Here is a 23,653-nt window from a genome sequence, read left to right as displayed (position 1 = left end):
CCCTCGAAATTTCACTTGGAACCTTCCTTCCCTTGGGTTGTGTTTAGATCCGTAAAATAGTGATAAAAAAATTCACATCGGATACTATGGCACACTGTAACATTTTTCGTTTATTTGTGGTAATTGTTGTCCTACCATGACCTAACTAGGCTCAAAAGATTCGTCTCGTCGTGTACATCAAAACTATGCAATTAGTTTTTTTATTTATCTACATTTAATGTTCGTAAAAATTTAATATGATATATGAATAGCGAAGTTTGGAACAAGAAATTTTGGAAATGAACACAACCTTCGTCTCCATTCTCCATCTCTCTCCCGTCTTGCCTATTAATTGACCCATAACGCCCACTTTACTCAGCTTCCCAAACACTGCATCATCCACCAAACCATTCCACCTCCTCCTCTGCTTCCTCTTCTTCCTTCCCCTTCCTCGTTCCCCTTCTACATCAGAGAAGAGAAACCAACCCAACAAGGATCGGAAGGAGTGCCAGCCATGAGCAAGGACTGCGGCAACCACGGCGAGGACGACCTCCGCCGCTCGTGCCGGCGCCTGCTCGCGCTCCTCCTGGGCCTGGCCCTCATCGTCGCCATCATCGCGCTCATCGTCTACCTCGTCCTCCGCCCCACGCACCCGCGCTTCTTCCTGCAGGACGCCTCCCTCCGCCAGCTCGACCTCTCCAACGGCTCCTCCAACCTTCTCTCCACCACGCTCCAGGTCACCGTCGCCTCCCGCAACCCCAACGACCGCGTCGGCGTCTACTACGACCGCCTCGACGTCTACGCCTCCTACAAGTACCAGCAGATCACCGTCGCCGCCTCGCTCCCGCCCGTCTACCAGGGCCACGGCGACGTTGACGTCTGGTCGCCCGTCCTCGCCGGTCCCAACGTCCCCTTCGCCCCCTACCTCGCCGCCGCGCTCCAGCAGGACTGCCAGGCGGGCTACCTCATCCTCCAGGTCAAGATCGACGGCCGCGTCCGCTGGAAGGTCGGCAGCTGGATCTCCGGCCACTACCACCTCTTCGTCACCTGCCCGGCCTTCCTCGTCACCAACGGCGGCAACGGCGCGCCGGGGGCCAGCGGATTCAAGTTCCAGACCACCACCTCCTGCCGCGTCGAGGTCTAGCTAGCTACCAAGGCTTTGCTGCTGCCGGGGAGGTAGGTGTCTGTCAGTGTCTGCCTGTCCATCATAGCATGCAGAAGGGGGCAAAAACAGAGGCCGCGGAAGCAGAGAGATCTTCTTCTTGATGCTCAGGGTCAGAGCGATGCGGAAATAACCGATCAATTCAATACGTACCAGTGAAGTGAATCCATCAACGATTCTGCTACCGCTGCTGCTGCGTATAAAAATGTAAAGGATGTTTCATTTTTCTTTCGGTAGGCTTGATTAATACTATAATAGTAGTACGATCCATCAATGGTCATATATATACTATTTATATATATGCTGCCCTTTTTCATCCGTTAGCTGGTTGGGATTTACTACTGTTGTTCAAGGAAGCTTAATTGTCAATAAACCTTTTTGATGCGAAATTAAAGGGGTAGCCGTTTTCATGAGATTGGTTGAGTCCTTGATTTGCATTTCCTTCCTCTTTTTTTTTTGGAATTTCATTGTTTCTTCTTTTTCCTGAAAAAAATAAAAAAATTGTTCTTGCTGTATTGGTTTGCGTTTTTCTTGGCCTTGGAGCGGCCAAACCATGTTCGTTGCATGTTGGTGATTCTACCAGCACAGCAGCAGCAGCAGCAGTTCGAGTGCGTGATCTGGGCTTTGGAGTTTTGCGGGGGGCAAGGCAAGGGGTTTGGTGGCAACCACCAGATCCGAGGCAAGCCGTTGCTCCGAGTTGAAAGCCGAGATTTGGTGTGGGGAAACCCAAGTACACATGGGGTCTGCTGATCTTCCATTTCTTCTCCTGGTGATCCAAAGCGTCAAAGCGGTGGTTGATCACTCGCTCTCACTCAAGTCTCCAACACACATTGGATGGGAGCCTCTGATCTTCACTTCACCGGTAAAGAAACCTTGGGGGAAGAAGACATCACACAAGCACAACAAAGCAGTGAGTAGTCTTCCTGCCAATTGCCGATGCATGAGCTTGCTCTCGCATGTGGAAGCATATATTCTGGCAACAGAAATTACCAGTAATATAAATTTGGAACTTTGACTTTGGAATCTGTTCCTGTCCATAGTTTAAGCAGTAGCAGCAATGGTAGATTAGACAAGTAAGAACACGGCAGAAACTTTAGGTTTATACAGAAATATACTACTCAACCCCCCCCCCCCCCCCCAGTATATCATCCTTTGTGACATTTTTTATCTTTTCTTTTTCTCTCAGCTTTGCACCAAAAGCTTCTTTTTAGTGGGAAGAAAAGAGAATAATAATATAAAAGAATTAAAGAAACGATCGATAGGTGTCGATGGAGTCATGGATGGGATGAAGAAAGTGGCCCCATCCCCATCAGTTGCTGCAGCGGCCAAACGATTCAATAATGTCTCTGAAAACCATGCTCCTTTTGTCAGGCAACGGACCATTCTGAACATGCTATGCCTGTATACGGACCATTCTGAAAACCATGCTCCTTAAAAACATGGTGGAGCAGAAATGCAACTTCTCAGAGCGAGAGGGAACGGCGGATGATGCATCATCAGGAATTCAGAATGGGAACCCGCCGCGTGCATGTGCGTTGGCGCGTCGCTTTCCTTTGCTTCGTCCTGCTGCGTTGCCTTGCCATCCCCTCAGCATTGCATTGGTGGCTAAGCAACACACCACCTTTTTGAGCGGCCGGTCGCTTGTCTCGCCTCTCCTCCTCTACTTGTTGCGCCATGGCCGATGGGATGGCTCGGTGCCTTGGCCTCTACGCGCTCCCCCATCCATCCAGATGGAAAGCAATCGCTTCCTACTGCCCGATAGATCGCTGTGCTGCCTGCCAACTGATCGTCATCATCTCGGCGTTTGGTGCTGCCACCGATTTAATTTGTCCCCCCCTATGCAGAGGCTCGGCTCCTAGTAGATAGATGATCGTGGCAGTTCGCTTCGTCTTTTTATCGTCAAATCACAGGACGAGTCGACCAAATCGCTCAACTAACCACCTGCAGGGCCAAATAAACCGCTCCGATAGATGCCCACGGCCCACGGGCGGTGGTGAAAGCGAGAATTCATCTTCTGGAATGAAGACGTCTCGCTCTTGGGCTTGTGGGTTAAGTAAGTCTCCAGACCTCCCCTTACTAATGTACTACTTGCTGCTTCATTTTGCTTGGAGCTCAGAAAGTAAGAAGAGAGTGCGAGAATGTTCGGCCGGCTATGGCTGGTGGCTGGTGTTGATTTGCTGTGAAATAAAGATATTGCTGGTGACTGGTGCTGATTTGGCGTGAGAGAAAAACACTGCTATAGCCTGCAGAACTGAGCGAGGCTATAATAGCATATAGCATATCCTTGGCTGCTGCTGCTGCGGTGGCAATGACGTCGGAATAGGTGGGCCCGGGGATATATTGGACCACTACTGGACAACATTAGATGTCTGGGTGAGCGAGTCATCGTGATTGTTCTTTTGTTCTAGGCTATGGCAGACCTGACCCCCCGGCGAATAAAGTCGCTGAAATAATAATGCGCAAATGAGGGGCGCACGATCGGAAATGCAAAAGGGGTGAGGACAGGAGAGATCGAAAAGGAGGGACTTTGGGCGAGGCCAAAGTTTAAAGATGATGATGGCGTGGCGTCGTTACTCGTTAGCGTCCACGGATGGATCCCTGCGCCTGCTACTAGCTAGTGCTACATGCAAGCAGCATCAGGGCCGCCGGCCTAACCACTGGATCTCCAGCGAGCCCACCCAAATTGAAGGACACGACGATCCAAAGGCATCCCGTTCTCCTTTCTCTCACCGATCGATCGTGCCCTGTTCGTCGGATCACCTCTTGCACGATGACGGTGGTGATTTATTTGGCCTCCGCCAGCCATGCATGGCCAACGAGGCGAGTATGTCTGATGGTGAAGTGTGTCCAGGTGAAAGTGAGCTCAGTACCAGTGTACCACCAGTGATCTCAGACGACGCGCGCTGAATATATCCATCCCAGTCACACTCGTTGCTCGAGATGTGGAAGAAAGCACGCAATCAGGGTTGCCTTTTTTCTCTCTTGCCATTTGATGGATGTATATATTTTCAACTGCAGCCAAAAAAAAATACAGTAGTTGGGGAAATTGACCTGTGTAAAGATGCAGGCAGGAAAGCAGGTGGAGGGGGGCCCGTTGTTTTCAAACTGGACGCGATCTGTTTCTTCTTCTTCTTCCATTATTTCTGTTCGTGCAGCCACACCGGCGATGCTCCATTCCATCCAACGATCGGAATAAGAACAAAATGGTCCTCCTTTTTTTTTGAAATCATAAAAGGGTCCTCCTGACAAGCTACCACCACCCCAATCTCGAGTTCCCTTTCCTTATGGAAATTTTTACCAGCGTAATTTCGAGCATATGTCATCAGTTTTTTCAGAGAGGAATCACATCATCAGTTAGTTATTAGACCAGCGATATACTAGCATAGCATGCTCCCGCTCTTTTTTAAAAAAAAAAAAAGAAAAGAAAAAAGAAACCGGCAGTTAGACAACTTGGACCAGCGAGAAAACTAGCAGAGCGGAAATTGGCCCAATTGGCAGTGACAAAACAAGGCCCACACCGACCATTTTCTTCGCTAGCTTGGGGTTGGGCCCAACGGTGGAGCTGCGCTCCTGGAAGCCCGGCTGCCGAAACGGTTACCTGGGCCTCAAGGTTTTCCCTCGCGCATGTTGTTGTTGGACGCAGGCAGGTGGCCCGTTAATCCCAGCCCAAGAAGCTGGGTCAACAGAAATGGATCGGAGCTCAGACCAGGTGTACGGTGTACTTTCTCGAACAAACAACGGGTAGAGCGTGAAGCTCTCGTGGCCCCTCTCTCTCTCTCTCTCTCTCTCTCACCAATCCAACATATATAAATATACATCTCGAGAGAGCCAAACCCATCAGCCACAGAGCATTCAGCATTCGTACAAGCAGTGGAAGAAAATGGCCAGCAAGAAGATGGTCGTCCTCGTGGCGGCGCTCCTCGTCGTCGCCGTGGCGCTGGAGGCCGCCCCTCGGGTGAGCGCCGCCATGGACTGCAAGGCCGGGTGCGCCGAGCTCAAGGACTCCCCGCTCGGCGGCGCCGCCGACTGCGAGAAGAAATGCTTGGAGATCGCCGCCACCAAGGGGCCCTCGGACCCCAACAAGGCGGCTAAGTGGGACATCCCGTAAGCACGAGGGAGGGCTCGTCGATCGTCCACGTCCGTCCTTCGCCACCGCCACGGCATCGATGGATCTCTACACGCGCAATAATGTTGTTTTCCGATTCATTTCCTGTCCGATTCTTCTTTTTTCTTTTACATTGAGCAAATCACATCTACCGATCGACCTGTAATAGTGTTTTTTTAATGTTGCTCAAGATGTTTCTTAGTTTTGTATTATTAGACAAATAAATTACTCCAGAGGCAATGGAGCAGGTTTTATTGTTTTTTCACACTAGCCATGTGAAATCTGATTACATGCATGCGTATTACACGTCAAGTCTTTTTCTAAATGTTCTCTATCTTAAATCCGAGGAGATGGGATTCTATAATACACACGGCGTTTTATGGGAAAAAAAAGGGAGCATTGTTTTGTAGGGGATATTGCATACTTTTAGCTAAGTAATGAAAATTTGAAGTGGAGTAGTGACAAGTTCTAGCAAACTTGACGGCCTCGCTGCAAATTTTGCTAATAAACAAATCCTTTGACCGTGAGACAACATGCAGCAATTAAACATTTGATTTATTTGCTCCTAATCTGTATGTAAGGCTGATTCTTTTATCTAGATATGTTCCGAGAGCCTTGTTTAAGTAGAGATGATGTGGACAAACCATACAATTACGATGCCTATAGAAATACAATTTTGCGCAAATGTAGTCCAATATATGGACATGTTACTTGTTCAAGGCAGGCCCAGAATTTAGATGGGTATTCAAAATTTTAACGAATTTTTTTTTGCGAGACTACATCCTGATTTTTGCATGTGAAATTGTTTGTTGCATTGTATAGTATTCCCTGTACAATATATAGAAGATATACAGCATAAAATTGAGTATTGAATCACAAATTCATAGAATTGATCCAAATTACTAATTGTATAAAATGAAAAGTGGCAACACCTGAAATATAAAGAGGAACTAAAACAGCACATGAAATCTTCTGTTACATTTTTTTTTTGAGGAAAATGAAATCTTCTGTTACATGAAAATAGAGAACAACAGTGCAAAAATATTTTTTTTGAGATTACACAATACAACTAAAAAACTCACAACGACACCCCTATGAACACACGTAACCCTACACCTATGAGCATCTTCGAAGACTGAACCGGCAAATCCTCGAGATTGACGAAATCACCACAGGCGCTGTCGACGGGAACGTCGCCTACCACTGAATGCACAAAGCCGTTAAATCCCAGAATATTCACTCCCATGGGGAGTAGAACCCAGGACCTCAGGTGCTACCGAGGCTCTTGTAACCACTAGACTACAGACCCTTTCGCATGCAAAAATAAATAGAGTACGATTGTTGCTGGATTTGAGAATTGGGCTAAGAGAGTTTGGGCCCTTGGGCCATGTCGGATTGGGGTGGTGGCGGGGAGAGAGAGAGAGAGAGAGAGAGAGAGAGAGAGAGAGAACCAGGAAGGTGTGCTTTCTCTATTTTGGGCTGAAATGGTGAATGGTTTGTGTTATTTTCCTTTCTCGGTGCATATGCATAGTACATAGTATATATTTTGATAAAAATAATAGGTATTTAATTGAATGCGCTTGAATTGAAGTGGGCCTGGCTCGCGTCCCTTAGAATTTGGTGAAGATTATTGGATTCCATTTGGGGCATATGCCCCTTTAAGTGAATAAAATAAAATAAAATAAAATCCTAAGACCATTTAAATAATAGAAGTTGCTTGTATTTAGTCTCAAATGGCATGTGGGTAATTAAGAAAAAGGTGAGCGAACTTAATAGGTGTGATCTGTCGAATACTCGCATATGTTATGAAACTAGCATGGAGGAGTCCCGTGATCATAATGGTTATGATTGTAATGTTTCTATTGATGATATATGGTTAATGGCGTATCAATTCGTATGTTGTTTCTCTTCCTCTCTTCCCTTGGCACCAGAGGTTCATGATTGACTCTATCCATTTCTAAATTAAACTAAGCAAAGAATTGCTACGAATTATTTTCCAAGATCAGTCTCAGTGGGGGGATTTCGTAAGAATTTCATAGGCACTAAATTTTTATACCACACAAGCAAAATTGCTGATATTGCAGGGTCATTATGAGGATAGGATGTGGAGCTTCATGCGATGAGAGAGGGAGTTTCATCTCCATAACACTCATCCTGCTCGGTTACCATATTATCAGCTTATTAGTAATTGTGTAATAAAACTATACATTGAGACGTCTGCCACCGTTGCATAGAAACCATTTATTTTTCCTACTTCCTACTTGACTACACGAGCACTCAAGGTATAAACAAAGACCCAAGACTTTGATCGCACGCGCCACCAGAAAGGTGCCGCGCTAAAGGCCTAAAGGGCGAAGAGGAGGCCAATTGGTGCATGCAGCTCTATATCTCAATGGACTGTATTGTCAGTAATGGTCATGGTCAATTGACAATTAGATTGATACCAGGCTCGTACTGTCTCCCTCCGGTAAACTATAGTAGTAGAGCGAGATTACATGGAAATGGCAAAACATACATTTCAGCCCACCCAAAAACTCATGTATGACAAATGTAATTTTGTGGATATTTGACATCTCTACAGAATACGCGCGTGCAAAGTTTACAAATATGCTGCCCAATGCGTTGTGTTTGTGTACCACTGGCATTCCTTGAGGCATGTGCTTAGAATGTTCGAAACCCTGATGATTAGCTTGGTATTAGTTCCCCTGCCTGCATCCCAGCAGCTCCAAATCACCACTACATATGTAGCCCAAGCGGCCCAATAATGGTCATCTCATCGACCAAGACCGGAAGCACCACTGCATCAAGCTCATCGGCGCCAGCAAGCTCCTCCTCCGCCACTCCTGTCAAACATGGCCACCGGCCGGAGCGGCGGCGGCGGCGCCGCGGGGAAGTGCTGCGGAGGCTTCTTCGGGTTACTCTTCACCGTCGGCTTCATCGTGCTCATCTACTGGGCCATCTTCCAGCCCCACCACATCCGCGCCGCCGTCGACTCCGCCACCCTCTCAAACCTCACCGTCTCCAGCAACGCCGCCTCCGCCGCTGGTGTCTCCTACCACCTCGTCGTAAAGCTCAGCCTCTACAACCCCAGCGTCCGCGTCAACATCTACTATGACGCCCTCGACGCCGAGCTCCGCTTCCGCGACGCCGCCGTCATCGGCCCGGCCGCCAACGACACCTCCCCGTCCGAATTCTACCAGCGCAGCAAGACGAACGAGGTGGTGACGGTGGAGTTCGACTACGGAAGGCCGGGCGCCATCGCCGTCGCCGGCGACGCCGCCGGGGATCTGGAGAAGGAGATGAGGAGCGGCGGGCCGGTGAGCTTGGAGCTGCACGTGGGCGTGCAGGTGAGGTACGTGTTCAGGATGTTCAAGCTGCGGCAGAAGCCGAGGATATCGTGCCCGCTGAGGATTCCCGTGAGGAAGGAGACCCGGGGCCACGGCGTCGGTGGCCTTCTTGTCTCCGGCGAGCGGTGCAAGGTCAAGTACTGATGATGAATGCTGGTTGTGGTTGGCAGTGGTCTAAACTGTAAAGCCACGTCAGGAGTACTTGGCCAAGTCGCGCGGCCAAACGTGGTTTCGGTTAAAAAAAATGTGTTTCGGAGTTTGGTTATTTAAGCCTTGTAATCAGCATGTACTCCTATATATTAGATGTGTATGTAACGCTGTTGAAATTAATAAAACTTTCCATTTCAGAAAAAACTAGGCATATAGCCTGCACATTTACGCGGCTAGTGTTGAAAATTCAAAAATTTGCATGTCGTTATATCCTTACTTAAAGATTATACTATTTTTTACCATACATCATCTTGTTCATTATCATAAATTATGTCTTGTTGTTGATTAAAACAATTCAATTATGATCTACCTATAATAACAATTTGATTTGTTGAGCTTTAATAATATTATGCAGATAATTATTCTTATTTTCATTTAATTTTGATTGATTGTTGTTAGCTTTAGTTTTTTATTAATAGTATATATTTCTAACTCATACATAGCTAAATGGTATTTTATATTTAATTTTTCATAATGTCATTGGTGGGTGATTTTTAATTAGGCACAAGGATATTTTAGACTAATTTTTATCAAATTATGTCTTATTGTTTATTAAAACAATTCAATTATGATCTACCTATAATAACAATTTGATTTGTTGAGCTTTAATAATATTATGCAGATAATTATTCTTATTTTCATTTTATTTTGATTGATTGTTGTTAGCTTTAGTTTTTATTAATAGTATATATTTCTAACTCATACATAGCTAAATGGTATTTTAAATTTAATTTTTCATAATGGCATTGGTGGGTGATTTTTAATTAGGCACAAGGGTATTTTATGCTAATTTTTATCGTAATGGCAGTGGTGGGTAATTTTTATTTTTCTATTTTTCTCCGATTAACGTGAGAATTTGTAGACCTTGAGAGCGAATGTGGAGGCTCCGTTTGTTGGCCAAATAATAAGATAAAGATGTGCTCGGTATGTAGAAGAGAGAGAGAGATAAATTTAAAATTTTCTAGTGTTAGGTGCTGCAAAAACCTTTTTGGTAGAAGCTAAACGGAGAGCCCTCTCCATTTAAGCATATCTCGAGAGCCCTTTTATTACCTTCTTAAACACCTAGCAGAAAGTAACTTCCTCGATTTGCTACTTTCTTCTCTTCTTCTCCAACTCATGCGAGGACACCAACTCTTCCGGCGGGTTGTGGGCAGGACGGTCGGCGGTGGGGTCGCCGCCGGCCGGGGAGGTGGCGGAGGCCGGCGGGGTTAGGGCTCGGGTTAGGGTTTGGGGGTTCGGATTGGGGGAGCTTCCATGGCCGGCGGCTTTAGAAGGATGGCCGTGGGCAGCGGGCGGCCCGGCGGAGGAGGCGGGTTGTGGGCGGCGAGGCCGGCGGTGTGGTGGACAACTAGTGGGCAGGGTCGGCAGCGGGGGCGAGCGGTGGAGGCGGACAGGAAGGAAGCAGAGGGGAGGGGTTTCGAGCGGTGGTCCATGCCGGCGGCGATGCCGGCGAGGGGGAGGTCGGCCGCGGGGGCGGATGGAGGCGGATGGGAGGGAAGGGAGGGGGAAGGGAAGGGAAGGGGAGGGGTTGAAGTGGCGGTCCTCAGGGAGGTCGGCGGTGGGAGCGGAGGGCGGCGGGGGCGGAAGGAGGGAGACGGAGGCGAGGAAGAATAAGAGAGATAGAGAAAGGAGGAGGGGACCGAATCCTATCGGGAGAGCCCTCTCCCCGTGGCAGCCTCCAACATTTTTTTAGACGATGCAAAAAAGAAAGACATCTGTGAGCGCGAATCTCTCATTCGTGAGCTAAAAAATGTTGTGGGTGATCTTTGTGAAGTCGGCTAACAGCGCATCCTTTATCTGGTGGGGCCCATATGATTTTCAGCCCAAAGCAAACTGCGCGCCTTCCGCTGTGTAGCCCGTGGGCTTTTCTAGCCCACCCGAGCGAGACTTACGAGCCGCTGGGCTGGCTCGCGATGGGCCCACCTTCATCGCACGTCCGGACTTCCGGCAACATGCCAGCACAAAGATGGATCCCGCCACCACAAAGAATGATGAAGATCAACGTCGATGCAGCACTGTCTAAGAACTCATCTATGGCAGCCGTTGCAGCGGTAGCGAGAGACGAAGCTGGCATCTTCCAAGGTGCGTCAGCTCTCGTGGTGACGGGAGTTTCTTCACCAGAAATTGCAGAAGCACTGGCCGGCAGGGAAGGGCTTGCTCTTGCGCGAGATCTGGGGATGCTGAGGATTACGATCGCATTTGATTGTGTGAATGTGGCGCGTAGCATACAGGGGCCAGGCATGGGCTTGTATGGCCACATTGTCCGGGATATTAAAGCGGAGATGACGAGCTTTGCAAAGGCAAATTTTGTTCATGAAGGCAGGAACTCAAATGGCGATGGCCACAGAATAGCAAGAAGCTCGATATATAATGATGTAGGGTGATATTTATGGTTCATTAATCCTCCGGATGGAGTTTGTACCGGCTATAGTGTTACTTGATAATAAAACTGGTGCAGTCCCTAAATAAAAAAAAAAAAGCTGTGCGCAGCTGGTTCTGGTAGCGTGCATGTGCTGCACACACGGTGGCCCCTCGAAGCACGCATCGGACCAATAAACCAAATGACTAAATGGTGTCAAGAGCTGGTCAAGGTCAATTAGAATGGATCCAATTGCGTTATTAATATAGAGAAAAAAAAAGAGGAAATGTTTTTGCGTACTACCATTTGACTACAGCTTAATAATAACCATGCTGTGTGTTTAATAAGCTCTCCAGCTAACTGATTCTAACCACTTGGCACTTGCTATGAAGTTTACTACTTCAATACTCACATGGTATCTCTATGTTTAATTCTCCATCCATCCTCCCGGCCGGCCAGCTCGAAATCACCAATATATATGGCACAGACCGCGCCCTCAATCCTTCGTCTCCCGCGTCGACGACCAACTAGCGAGCCGGCGGCGGCAGCAAGCTCCTCCTCTCCACCATGTGCTGCCACGGCAGCTGCATCGTCAAGTGCTGCTGCAACTTGCTCGTGGTGCTCGTATCCGCCGGCTTCTTCGTGCTCATCTACTGGGCCATCTTCCAGCCCCACCAGATTCGCGCCACCGTCGACTCCGCCACCCTCTCCAACCTCACCGTCTCCAACGCCTCCTCCGCCGCAGAGGTCTCCTACAACCTCGCCGTCACCCTCAGCCTCTACAACCCCAGCGTCCGCGTCGGCATCTACTACGACGCCATCCACGCCGAGCTCCGCTTCCGCGACGACGCCGTCCTCGGCCCGGCCGCCAACGGCACCTCCCCGCCCGAGTTCTACCAGCGGAGGAAGACCAGCGACGACGTCAGGCTCGAGTTCGACTACGGCCGGGGCGTCGCCGTCGGGAGCGACGCCGCCGGAGAGCTCGAGACCGGGATCAGGAGCGGGGGCGCGGTGAGCCTGGAGCTCCACGTGCACCTGCGGGTGAGATACAAGTTCTTCAGGCTTGTCAAGCTGCGGCTGAAGCCGGAGGTCCGGTGCTCGCTGAGCATCCCGGTCAAGGCGGAGGGCCGGGGCCCCGGCGTCGGCGGCGCTGCGGCCTCCGGCGACCGGTGCAGGGTCAACTACTGATGAATAATGCAGCTGGTTGAGTGGATCGTTCTTTTGTTTTTTCTGCGAATAAATGTTAGTTGAGCTTGAGCCCCAGAGATTGTTTATTGTTATTGTTCAGGAGTGAGGGACAGTGACGCCATTATTTTGAGCCATCAATCTACTATTGGATTATCCATTCAATTGGGAGCTGTAACAGTAACGAATCCCTTGAACGTTTGCCGCGTGCAGGTCTCTGTTCGTTGAGCAACTTCTGCTTACGGAAAGAACGAGGTTGCTTCTGAATTTCATTCGTTCTGATGCTCGCCGAGTTGTTCCGGTTAGCTGTACAGGACATGTCAGCGCGGCGCACGGACATCGCCGTCGGTCCGCGATCGCTCGCCGCGCACGAAGGCGACGGCGCGGGCTCGCCGGCTCTCCTTCCGCTCACGTTCCGGCGGCCTCTGCTGCCGGCGGCGTCGCGCGCGCGGGAATTCCACGCCAACTTACCTGCTGGGGACGTGTTGGGCTTCGTCTCGATCGGCCGCGGTCACGACGCCTACGCCTACGCGGCTGGGCGCGCACCACCGGGTGGACCCAGACCCGGCCGGTCTTCTGCTTCCAAGCCCTGAGCCCGCTGGCGTTTAGGGGGCAGCGCATCAAGTCTTCTGCTTCCAAGTCTTCTCCAATACATATGCCAAAACGGTTGGGTGGGTGGTTGCAGCGCACGCGTTGTTCCCCCCCCTGTCACGTCCCGAAGCAGCCGAGAAGAAACAGGGCTCGTGCCCAACAAACTAAGAGAATTGATGGTCACGGTCTATTGATAATGGTAACTAGTATACATTATATTATATGTGCACCTTCACATGCGATCATATTTATTACTTTTTTGCTATTTGATTATTAGAAATTGTGAAGAATAGGTAATCCAGCTTATGTGGGAACATAAAAAAAAAACACCATGCTACAATTATGGGGAATACATAAGAAGATCTGGTTATTATTATGACCAAACATAGAACATTTTGCTAAGCAGTTATGGCATTGTTTGAAATAGTAGTAACTGCCAACTATATAGTCTAAGCTAGTTCAAATTTAGCAATATTTCTTTTGCATCTGTACATTTTTTATTGTGCTTCTATTTCGTTTTAGATATAAATTCAAATTGATATTATTAATCCGTATTCTCTTTTTTTCCATTTAACATGGTATTAATAGTAGAAGGAAGTTGCAGGTAAAGAAAATGATACTACAATTGACTGAGTCTAGTTGAGCCTTGGTAGCACAGTGTTGGGTTCGACTCCTCGTGGGAGCAAATATTCTAAGATTTAACGACATTGTGCTTTTAGTGGTAGGTGACGTTCCCGTTGATAACTTCGTCCATTTCGAGGATTTGTCGGCTCAGTCTTTGAATATGCTTATAAGAGTAGAGCTTCCCTTCGTGCGTTCATAGTGGTGAGTGTGTGTACGTTGTGAGTGTCTGAGTTGTAATATATTTGGATAACTCCCTAAACTACTCTCCTAAACTATAGCCAAAGTTTGGATAACTCCCTATATTATTGTTTGGTTCATTTTACCCCCCCCCCCCAAACTATGCATTTTAGTTCAAATTACCCCCTAATACAATTTGTATTTTTATTTCTCCTTACATAGGTGGAGTCTTAAGCTGAAATTTTACAAGATGATAGTACACATCATAACACATCTTAAAAAAATATATCATAATTTATTATTATTATTATTTTGATAGGTTAGGATATTTAATAATAAATTAATCATTGAAGTTCAAAATTATAAGGAAAATAATGATGAAAATTTTATATCAAATTTTTTAATATGCATTGTGATGTCTACTACTACTCTACAAAATTTGAAGCTAAAATTCAACTTGTGTATGGAGAAACAAAAAAGACAAATTGTATTATGGGGGTAAAATGAACTAAATTGTATAGTTTAGGGTGTAAAATGAACCAATTTATAGTTTAGGGGGGTTATCTAGACTTTGGCTATAGTTCAGGAAAATAATTTAGACTATTTTAAAAAAAAGTCTAAAAAAAGAGAGAGAAAGCAATAAAAAAAACCTACCAAGACAAAGAAGTTGCGGCCTTACATTGTAATAACCTACTGTAGTAACTAATAAGGCTGACTTTGTAATTAATATAAACCCCCCCCCTTCTGTGGGCGCTGCTGGTTTACGGGCGACCATTTGTTTTTTCCTATTTTAGTATTTTTTGTTTTCAGATAAAATGTTTTTGGAAATATTTTTCAATGGAAAAAATCGAGTGCGGAGAAAAAAAAAGTTGATGAGAAAAAATTGAAAGACAAAATTTTTATTTATTTCAAAAAAGCTCGGGTAAAAAAATTGCATTCAAAACAAAAAAAACTTGAGATAAAAAAATTTTACATCCAAAATTAAGTAAAATCCGGATGAAAAAAAATTTTTGCAATAAAAAATAAAAAAAGAAAAAATTGACCTACCTCGAGTCGCAGCACGGCAGGGCGCCGGCGGCGCGCCTCCCCGCCGCCCCTGCCGTCGCGCGCCGCCCGTCCCACCACCGCCGCACCTCCCCACGGCGGCGCCGCGCCGCGCCACCCCGCCGCCGCCGCCGCTGCACCATCACAGGCCCGTTGGATCCGGAAGGAGAGGGGAAGAGAGAGGGAAAAAAGGAAGAGAAAGGAGAAAGGGAAGAGGAGTGAGAGAGGGGTGAGTCCGTGTGTAGAATCGACCGTAACTTATGAAACTTACGGTTAACTACAAATTCAGCATTGGGCTTTCCTGTCCCCTTGCACAGTCAAGTAGAAGTATTAGTCTATCTTATCTCGATAATGTTCTCAGGAGTTACAAGCTTACAATTGTCTCTAAAGAAGAATACGGATAAAAAATAATACATCTGATGCAGAAAATTAATATTAAAATTACATAATTTGTTTCTTTTCAGTAACTCGTACGCGCACCACGAATGGAAGCCACAATATTAGGCATTGGCACTTTCTTCTCCATAGACAGAAGTGAGAAGTGCAATTGGTGGGGGGGGGGGAGGGGGGGTGGGCGGTGGGGGGGGGTTTAAAAAATACAAATGATTAAACGTTCTAATTAGACGGTTGTAAACAAAAGGTGATGAAAACTTGCATTATATATGTAGCACTCACCATCAATGGAAGAGGACAGTGGGCAAAGAAGAAGAAACAAAAGCAAGCCAAAGCAGATTTGAGTGCAATATAATAGGAAGAATGGGAGAAATAAAGCAGGCAAAGGCAAACCGAACCAAATCTCAATTCAACCGGAAATAGCAGCAGCCATGCAAGAAGGCAATAGTAACAAGAAAAGAAATGGTGTGCGGAGCGGCAGAGCCGCAGAGCTGCTCGTGGTCGTTTTGCCGCATGCAGGCGCTGGCCAGGCGCCGCGCCAACTCGGACCAGCTCGTGCCCTGCTTCGATCATCCACAACGTGCATGATGCACCGCGCTCGCTGTTCGCCGTCCATGCAGCTGCAGCAGCAGCGCCTCTAGCGTAGGAGTGGATTCACGTGCCGAGCCAGCTACCGTAGCCAGGTAGGAATGCAACGAAAGTGTTCAGTCAGACCAAGTGCCAAGTGGCCAGTCCCCGCCACGTCTGCTGTGCAACACGTGCTAGTGCTATATTGTAACATCCCAAAAATTTACCACGTTAAATCACGCGCTAAAATTTTTCTTTACATCGTTGAGTTCATTTAACCCTAACTTTAATTCCTTTCCCAGAAAATTCCGCTGTCCCGATCATCGTTCCACCTTTTCTTCTCCTTTTTCAGCCAACCGTACCCTCCCTCTTTTTCCTCACCGCCGTCCCATCCCGCGTCGCGCGGCTGCCGGTCGCCCACGCGCGACCGCCCGTCGCGATTGCCGCCGAATTTTCCGCCAGCTCTCTCTCTTCCTCTTTTTCTTTTTCTTCTTTTTCTTTTCCCTTTTCCTCTTTTCTTTTCCCTCTCCCTCTCTCTCTCCTTCCTCCCCCTCCTCTGCCGCGCGCCCCGAGCGCCGCTCGGCTCACCGCCTGCCCGCGCGCACGCCTCCCCTGGCCCACGCACCTCGCCCAGCCCGGCCGCCTGCCCACGTGCGCGCGCCTCCCCCTGGGCCGTGCACACGCGCGCGCCGCCGCCGCTGCAGCACTGCGGCCTCGCCGCTCGCGCCGCTCTGCTCGACGCCGGCCGCTCCACGTGCCTGCGAGCCTGCCCGAGCCGTCGCGTCGACTGGAACCGCCGCGAATCGCGCCGCCGCCGCGTCACGACACCGCACCGGCCCCAGCACCATTAAAACCGGCCGCAACGCTCGCCGGCCGCCGCCACCGCCACGCCCCTCCTCCACCTCCTCATCCCGCCTATAAAAGGCCTCCTCGCGCAGCCCGCAAGCACCACAAACCGCCGCCGCCGCCCTAGCTCCTCCCCTGCGCCAGTGGAGCCGCCACCACAAGGCACCTCGGCCCGAGGTGAGGCCGGGAATCAGTTCCCCGCAGCTCCCTCTCCCTTTTCCCCTAGGTCCGGCCGCCGCCTTGCCCCAGGGCCGCCGGCGCCCTCCCCGGCCTTTCCTCTGTCCTTGGCGAGAGGAGGAAGAAAGGGGGCGATTTTGCACCCAGCCCCCTCCTTTCCCTCCTATTTGGTTGTAAGCATCTAGGCCCTCAAGGTATGTTTCGGTGATTAATGACAACCATTATTGTGACTAATGAGTTTGTGCAGCTTAATAGATCATTATCGCTCATTTGGTCATATGTCAAAAGAGGCCCCTCAATTTCGGTTATTCTAAAAGGCGATCTCGGTTTTCAACTTATATATGTCAAGGCTAAGGATCTTTCTAGTCCTAAGTGTCACAAGGTTGAGAAGGACACTTAGGTTAGTATAGATTTTATAGTTTTGTAGTGATCGCACTATTAAGAGGGGTTAAGGCTAAGTAACTTGAGCATGGATATGATCATTTGAAAATGGATGCACACTATGGTCACTCAGGTTTCTAGAAGTTCAAATAAGTGGTTCTCAAACTATATCTCAAGAATATTTGGATTTCATTCAAGACTCAAATCAGAAAAGACAAAATCAGAAAAAGTCTATACACCGGTTTAACCGACGCTCTCAATTTTCTATACGTCGGTTAAACGAAGTCAGCAGAGTCTGGACAAATTCAATACACCGGTTAAATCGACGTGTTTGAAATTAACGTCGGTGCATTAGTCCAGAGTTGGTTTTTCCAGGGTATTTCAAGTTCTATACACCGGTTAAACCGACGCTGTTTAAATCAAGACGTCGGTGCAATTGACCAGTGAGATGGTTTTTCAGAGGAATTTAAAAGTTGTACTCACCGGTTAAACCGACGATAGGTTTGAGTTAACGTCGGTGCAGTTGTCCAGAGACTTGGTTTTTCAGTGGTTCAGTGGACAACTACACTCACCGGTTAAACCGATGCTACGTCGGTTAATCTGCCCCAGTTGTAACGGCTAGTTTTCAGAAGAGGCAGTTTACATTCACCGGTTAAACCGACGATGACAAATGGAGGGACGTCGGATTAACCGGCGCTACGCAGTTTTCTGGCAGCTTTTCTCCAACGGCTCTATTTGTGTGAGCTGCCTATATATACCCCTCCAATGGGTCATTTCGCCCACTCTTGACACCAGGCAACATCCATACACTCATACTATAGTCAAGAGCCACATTGAGCTTCATCATTCACATACTTGTGCATTCAATCAATCAAGAAGCAAGATTAAGGACTTGAGTAGAGAAAAGCTAGTGTGCATCCGTTCTTGGTGATCGGTTCTTGCTCAAGTGAAGGCCTTAGCTTGTTACTCTTGGTGATTGGCATCACCTAGGCGATCTTGGTGATCGGGGTGTTTCTCGCGGAGCTTGCCAAGGATTGTGGGAGCCCGGAGAAGAAGATTGTACGTGGCTTGATCTCCACCACGCCGGGATGGTGAACGGAGACTCTTAGTGAGCGCCCTCGTCTCGGTGACTTGGGAGGTGACAAGACTCTTTGAGAGTGTCACAACGTGGATTAGGGGTGTGTGCCAACACATCGATACCACGGGAAAAAATCCGGTCGTCTCTTGTCCACTCTCTTTATTCAAGCATTTTCTTTCTTGCAATTTACTCATGTGCTTGACTTAGAGATCATAACTTAGCTCTACCTTGCTAGGCTTTACTTTGTTTTTATCTCTCTTAGCTTGTGTAGGTAGCTTAGTTATCCGGTTGGTGAATTGGTGCCCTACTAGCTTTGCATATGTTAAGGTTGCTTTACTTTGTTTTAGAAATTGAAAAAGGCCCAATTCACCCCCCCCTCTTGGTCCATCGATCCTTACATTGGTTAAGAGCCCCCCACCTTGTATGCCACTTTTGCATAAAGGCCCTTTCACTTTTATTTATTCAGGGAACTAGCCTCCACCATATAAACTTAATATTAAATAGACCCCTACACCTTTATAGTATGCCCCAAATAATTCTAGAAATTACAACTAAGTCCTTTTCTATTACAAAACTATTTACAAATGAGCCCCTGGATCCTTGTTTAACCCTAAACCCCTCTTCGGCCTATCATTTCATGCGCCAAACAATCTTCGATCGACCTGAAACTTTATCACGCCATTTCTAACATAGTTTTGGCCATGCCATTAGAAAATCGCACAAAAATATTACTCCTATCTCCATATCTTAATTGTTTTCGATTCGAGCTCAACGATAAAACTTTTATTTCTTTTTCTTGATTGTGTGTTGGTTTGTATGCGTTGTAGATCACGGTGTGAACAAGAGAGAACCCGTCGACGAGCAGTACTGCGAGCAAGCGAACGAGGACCAGTTCCGCGACCCCGAGCCCGAAGGACAGTACTTCGACCAGGACCTCCCGGAAGGCTTTGAAGACGGCAAGTTAAATCCCGCCCTTTGATGCATGTTTTGTCCTAGTTTTTATAAACACAACCTATTTGCCTATTTTATAAAATTGCATATGTTTTGCCTGCTGCTAAAACATGGTTGGATAGCCACCCCTTGATTTGTTATAACCATTCCTTGACCACCTAGATTAATGTCTGAATGTGTTTGGACGTTAATCGCTGCTAGAACGCTTAGGACCTTAAACACAATACAATTTGTTTTATAAAAGGAAAATGTGTGAGTGTGTGGTAAGGGAAAAATGTGAAATTTTCGAAGGATAAGTTTAGACGGGATGGATGGCACTTCTGTGTGATTTGCCGATTGGTGTGCTTGTACCGGTGTGGTAGAGCAAGGAAGGGAGATATCCATCTTGTCACAACTAAGGACCGAGTTGGTGTGTCATCTCACCTAACTCTATTACCGTGCAAACCACTCGACCGTTGAATGGACAACGGCTTAGCATAAACCCCACTAGTTAGTCTGATAGCCATTAGGAGAGCTGAGGGCAACGGGTGATCAAGGAGAAGGGATTAGCTCTATGTGACTTATGCCCCGGTTATAACCTCTGTGATAGGTCGATGACCCCTTGGTGGATCCCGTGATGGCTAGTCAGGTCTAGCTAAGGTGGGTAATGGCTTTGTTGGGATCTACACCGACACTACGGTGTTCGAGCTGTGGTACCCCGCTTGTGGGTAAAGTTGTACACCTCTGCAGAGTTAAAATCTATTCGAATAGCCATGCCCACGGTACTGGGCGAGTTACGGTGTGGTCACATAACTAGTGTTTATTTTGGGATGGGTTGGCGTGAGTTGTTTTGGGAATGTGTCCAGCCGTTGTGCCGTGTACTACGGCGGATGAGGAGTCCGTTAGCAGCTTAAAATTTGGGTCATGTGTGGGCCAACATTATGTGTTATTCGGTACAAAGAAAACTTGTTTTGAAAATCCTTTCTTTCAAATGAACCCTTGCATAAAAATCAGCTTTCCACAAATTAAACGCTAGCCTTATCCTTGATTTATCCTGTGCATTATATTCTATTTATACCCCTCCGTGGGTGTGGTTGGACTTGCTGAGTACGTTTGTACTCACCCCATTCTTAATTTTTACAGAGGAAGATCCAGAGTTCGTTCCCGAAGACGTCAAGTAGAGGTTCCGTCCTGCACCCAACCTTGCCTGTGGATAGGGTCACCCGTAGGAAGTTCCGTATGGCGCAAGACTCTGATGACCCCCTCTTCGTAGTTAATATCGTTGTGTGGGTGTTAGTTGTCATCCTCGCGATAGTGGCGCTTCACTGCCCACTTCCGCGTAGAGTTGTACGGTGATGTATCATCTGATGTAATAAAAGTGTTATCAGCCTCCTAGGACTGATATTGTATCACTTTTAAGTCTTCTCTTATGAGAGGACGCTTCATATATGCTACGCATAGATAGAGAGAGAGGTCGTGTTTGGTTTCCTCTCCTTCCTAGTGCGCACATTTAAAAAAAAAAGAATTTTGTATGCATGGTGGCCTAAATGAAATCTATTTGCAAAACCTTTTCAGGGATGGGTGTAACTTTTCGCGACAGATCTAATCACTGTTGCAAATCATGGATTAAGTAGGCTCATTAGATTCGTCTCGCGATTTACAGCCCATCCATATAAAATTTTTGTAAATAGACTTCATTTAGTATTCCATGCATGTGTCAAAACATTCGATGTGATGTTTTTTTTGTGTTTACGGGATTTATGGGGTGGAAACTAAACAGGGTCTCATTCTTTTTTTTTTGCGAGAAAGGAAAACATCATATTAAAGGGTGAAAAGGATCAAGTACATGTGCTTCCCTTTTTACGGAAGGGACCCTAAGAAATTTAGAAATTACAACCGGGTCCATCGTCTTCATCTTCTTCCTCTACACGGCGTCGCTGTGCTCGTCGTCGGAGAACATCGAGCTTAGAAAACTGGTGGGAACCGGTCCAATTTGACTGGTTACCGGTCAAACCGGTCCGGTCCGGTTCCGTTTTGGGCCGGTACCAAACCGGCCCAAATTCAAAATTCAAATTTGAATTCAAAAAAATGAAAAATTCCTAAAAATACTTCAAGGTGCGACGAATTTAATGGTGTCAAATTTTCTCAAAAATTCGTTCGTTTAACATACTTTTCGGGCATTTAAAGTTAAACCAAAAAAGAAAAGAAAAAAATGAGACGGCCCATTAAGACCCACTTGGTAAACCGGTCAAACCGGCCGGTATACCGTTCCAAACCGGTTACACATGCGATTTTAAATTTGGATTTGAATTCAAACCGGTCAGTAAACCGGTATGAACCGGTTGAACTGAGTTTTTTGAATTCAAATTTGAATTCGACCGGTACCGACCGGTTTCCGGCCAAACCGGACCAGTATACCGGTACCGGACCCCGGCGGTTTGGCCGGTCCGGTAAATGAAACCCTGAGCACATCCAGAGCCCCAACCACCAACTTCACCACGATCCAAGGCAAAGGAACTGACCAAAAGTAAACCGCAGCACGTACGCGATAACGGAGCATTGGCAGTCGAGCTTCCTGGCCCTTCAACCCATCCTCGCCAACACGCCCGAGGCCGAACGCACGCCTCGGTTACAACGAAGCAGAGCAAAAGCAAACACCGCACTCCGCCGCCGGCACAGAAGCCGACCCAGGAAACAAAGCCCACAGAGGAGCACAGGAGATCCTTCCCCAACACAAAGAGGAAGATCACAACGAACCGAGAGCAGAAAGTACCAGCAAAGATAGGGAAACCGCCATGGAAGAAGAGGGAGCACGCACTCGCCCCAGATCTGGATCCAGAGATGTCATCCCCTCGTCCACGGCGTCGCTTGCTGGAGCCGCCACTCCGGTAGAAGGTTCTCTGAGCAGCCTCATTATTTAAGTGCAAGCCCCGGAGACAAGCTGTCCTTGCCTTATGCCGAAGATCCGCCGCCGGCGAGGAACCAAAATCTCCAGACGAGCATGTCGCCGTGGAGAAAACCTAGACTACTCTAGATCTGAGGACCTAGCTAGTATGCACACCGGCGATCGAATCCCCCCCCCCCCCTCCCCTACTTCTCCCGGCGCCGGAAAGGCCGCCGGAGAAGGAGGGGAGGGAGCGGATTAGGCCCCGGACGCGGTTCCGCCTCCCAGTCGCCTCTCTATACTGTAGCACTAGAAGGGACGACAGGGAGAGGAAAACTTTGGTCTGTAGCCCCGTCATTGGCTTTCATTCATATACTCCATATTAGATAGAAATAGAAATACGGACCTAAAATGATGTAATCGAAATGCTAACCTTATCCCTGAATGAACTTGTAATTACTTGCTACACTTTCATGCTCACTCTAGTATATATGAACCGAGAATGTTTTCTTCTTTTCTCTTTCCACAACAGAGGGTGTTATGAGGATTTACTGTCAATATAATCAATTCTAAGTGAAATCCTACGTTTAAAATTTTTGCATCTTCAATGGAAAGAACTGGACATGCATACTTTCTTTTTCCAGTTTTCAAACAAATTTAATTTGGAAATGTAGGCGGCAAGTATCCGTTCACATTGGAACAAGTGAGGTTACTAGACTCCTTTTGAAGCGGTAGATTAAACATATCATTTTATACTGTTTATTTTATTCTCCATCCTCTTCACCTCTCGGAATCACCGATAAATACAGCTCAAACGGCGCGGTATCCCAGTGAAAAAGCAGAAAGCCCACACATGACACATCCATCCACAAACTTGCCTCTGCAACTGCCTAGCGAGTAGCGATGCAGGAGCAAGCTCCTCCTCCTCCTCATGTTTCCACCATGTCCGGCGACAACGAGGCCCGCCAGCCGACGTGCTGCGAAACCCTCTGCAGCTTATTACTCTTCCAGGTGGTGGGTGGCCTCGTCATGCTCTTCCTGGGTGGTTTCATCATGTTCGTTTGCTGGGCCTTCTACAAGCCCCACCAAATTCGCGCCACCGTTGCGTCCGCCACCCTCTCCAACCTCACCGTCGTCTCTAGCGCCTCCTCCGCCGGAGAGGTCTCCTACAACCTCGCCGTCAACCTCAGCCTCTTCAATCCCAGCTCGGACGTCGACATTTACTACGACACCATCAACGCCGAGCTCCGCTTCCGCGACGCCGTCCTCGGCCCGGCCGCCAACGGCACCTCCCCGCCCGAGTTCTACCAGCGCACGGAGACCAGCCACGACGTGAGGCTGGAGTTCGACTACGGCCGGGGCGTCGCAGTTGCCAGCGACGCCGCCGGGGAGCTCCAGACCGAGGTGAAGAGCGGGGGAGCGGTGAGCCTTGATCTTCACGTGCACCTGCGGGTGAGCTACACCTACAGGACCACGATACGGCAGAAGACGAGGGTGCGGTGCTCGCTGAGCATCCCGGTCAAGGCGGAGGGCCGGGGCCCCGGCGTCGGCGTCGGCGTCGGCGGCGCTGTAGCCTCCGGCGACCAGTGCAGGGTCAAGTACCCCCGATGGTAG

At 48.0% G+C, this 23,653-nt stretch overlaps 4 protein-coding genes and 1 long non-coding RNA gene across 5 annotated transcripts; all 5 read left to right on the top strand.

The window, feature by feature from the left end:
* Positions 1-318: 318 nt before the first annotated feature.
* Positions 319-1,554, top strand: LOC120696769 (NDR1/HIN1-like protein 1). The gene has a single exon (XM_039979750.1). It carries the CDS (start codon positions 494-496, stop codon positions 1,121-1,123), a length of 630 nt encoding a protein of 209 aa, XP_039835684.1. The 5' UTR covers positions 319-493; the 3' UTR covers positions 1,124-1,554.
* Positions 1,555-4,980: 3,426 nt separating this feature from the next.
* Positions 4,981-5,511, top strand: LOC120700521. Its single transcript, XR_005685930.1, has one exon. It is a non-coding gene; the product is annotated as an uncharacterized LOC120700521 (long non-coding RNA).
* A 2,495-nt stretch (positions 5,512-8,006) lies between these two features.
* LOC120700520 (NDR1/HIN1-like protein 3) lies at positions 8,007-8,941 on the top strand. Its single transcript, XM_039984779.1, has one exon. The coding sequence runs from the start codon at positions 8,099-8,101 to the stop codon at positions 8,735-8,737; it is 639 nt and encodes a 212-aa protein (XP_039840713.1). The 5' UTR covers positions 8,007-8,098; the 3' UTR covers positions 8,738-8,941.
* A 2,598-nt stretch (positions 8,942-11,539) lies between these two features.
* LOC120696768 (NDR1/HIN1-like protein 2) lies at positions 11,540-12,614 on the top strand. Its single transcript, XM_039979749.1, has one exon. It carries the CDS (start codon positions 11,730-11,732, stop codon positions 12,348-12,350), a length of 621 nt encoding a protein of 206 aa, XP_039835683.1. The 5' UTR covers positions 11,540-11,729; the 3' UTR covers positions 12,351-12,614.
* Positions 12,615-22,942: 10,328 nt separating this feature from the next.
* Positions 22,943-23,653, top strand: LOC120700346 (NDR1/HIN1-like protein 3). The gene has a single exon (XM_039984568.1). It carries the CDS (start codon positions 22,943-22,945, stop codon positions 23,651-23,653), a length of 711 nt encoding a protein of 236 aa, XP_039840502.1.

The sequence above is a fragment of the Panicum virgatum genome, chromosome 3K (assembly GCF_016808335.1).
Source record: "Panicum virgatum strain AP13 chromosome 3K, P.virgatum_v5, whole genome shotgun sequence".
Taxonomy (NCBI): Eukaryota; Viridiplantae; Streptophyta; class Magnoliopsida; order Poales; family Poaceae; genus Panicum; species Panicum virgatum.
Note: the sequence above shows the minus strand (reverse complement) of the source record. Positions and strands in the feature narration are given on the sequence as shown.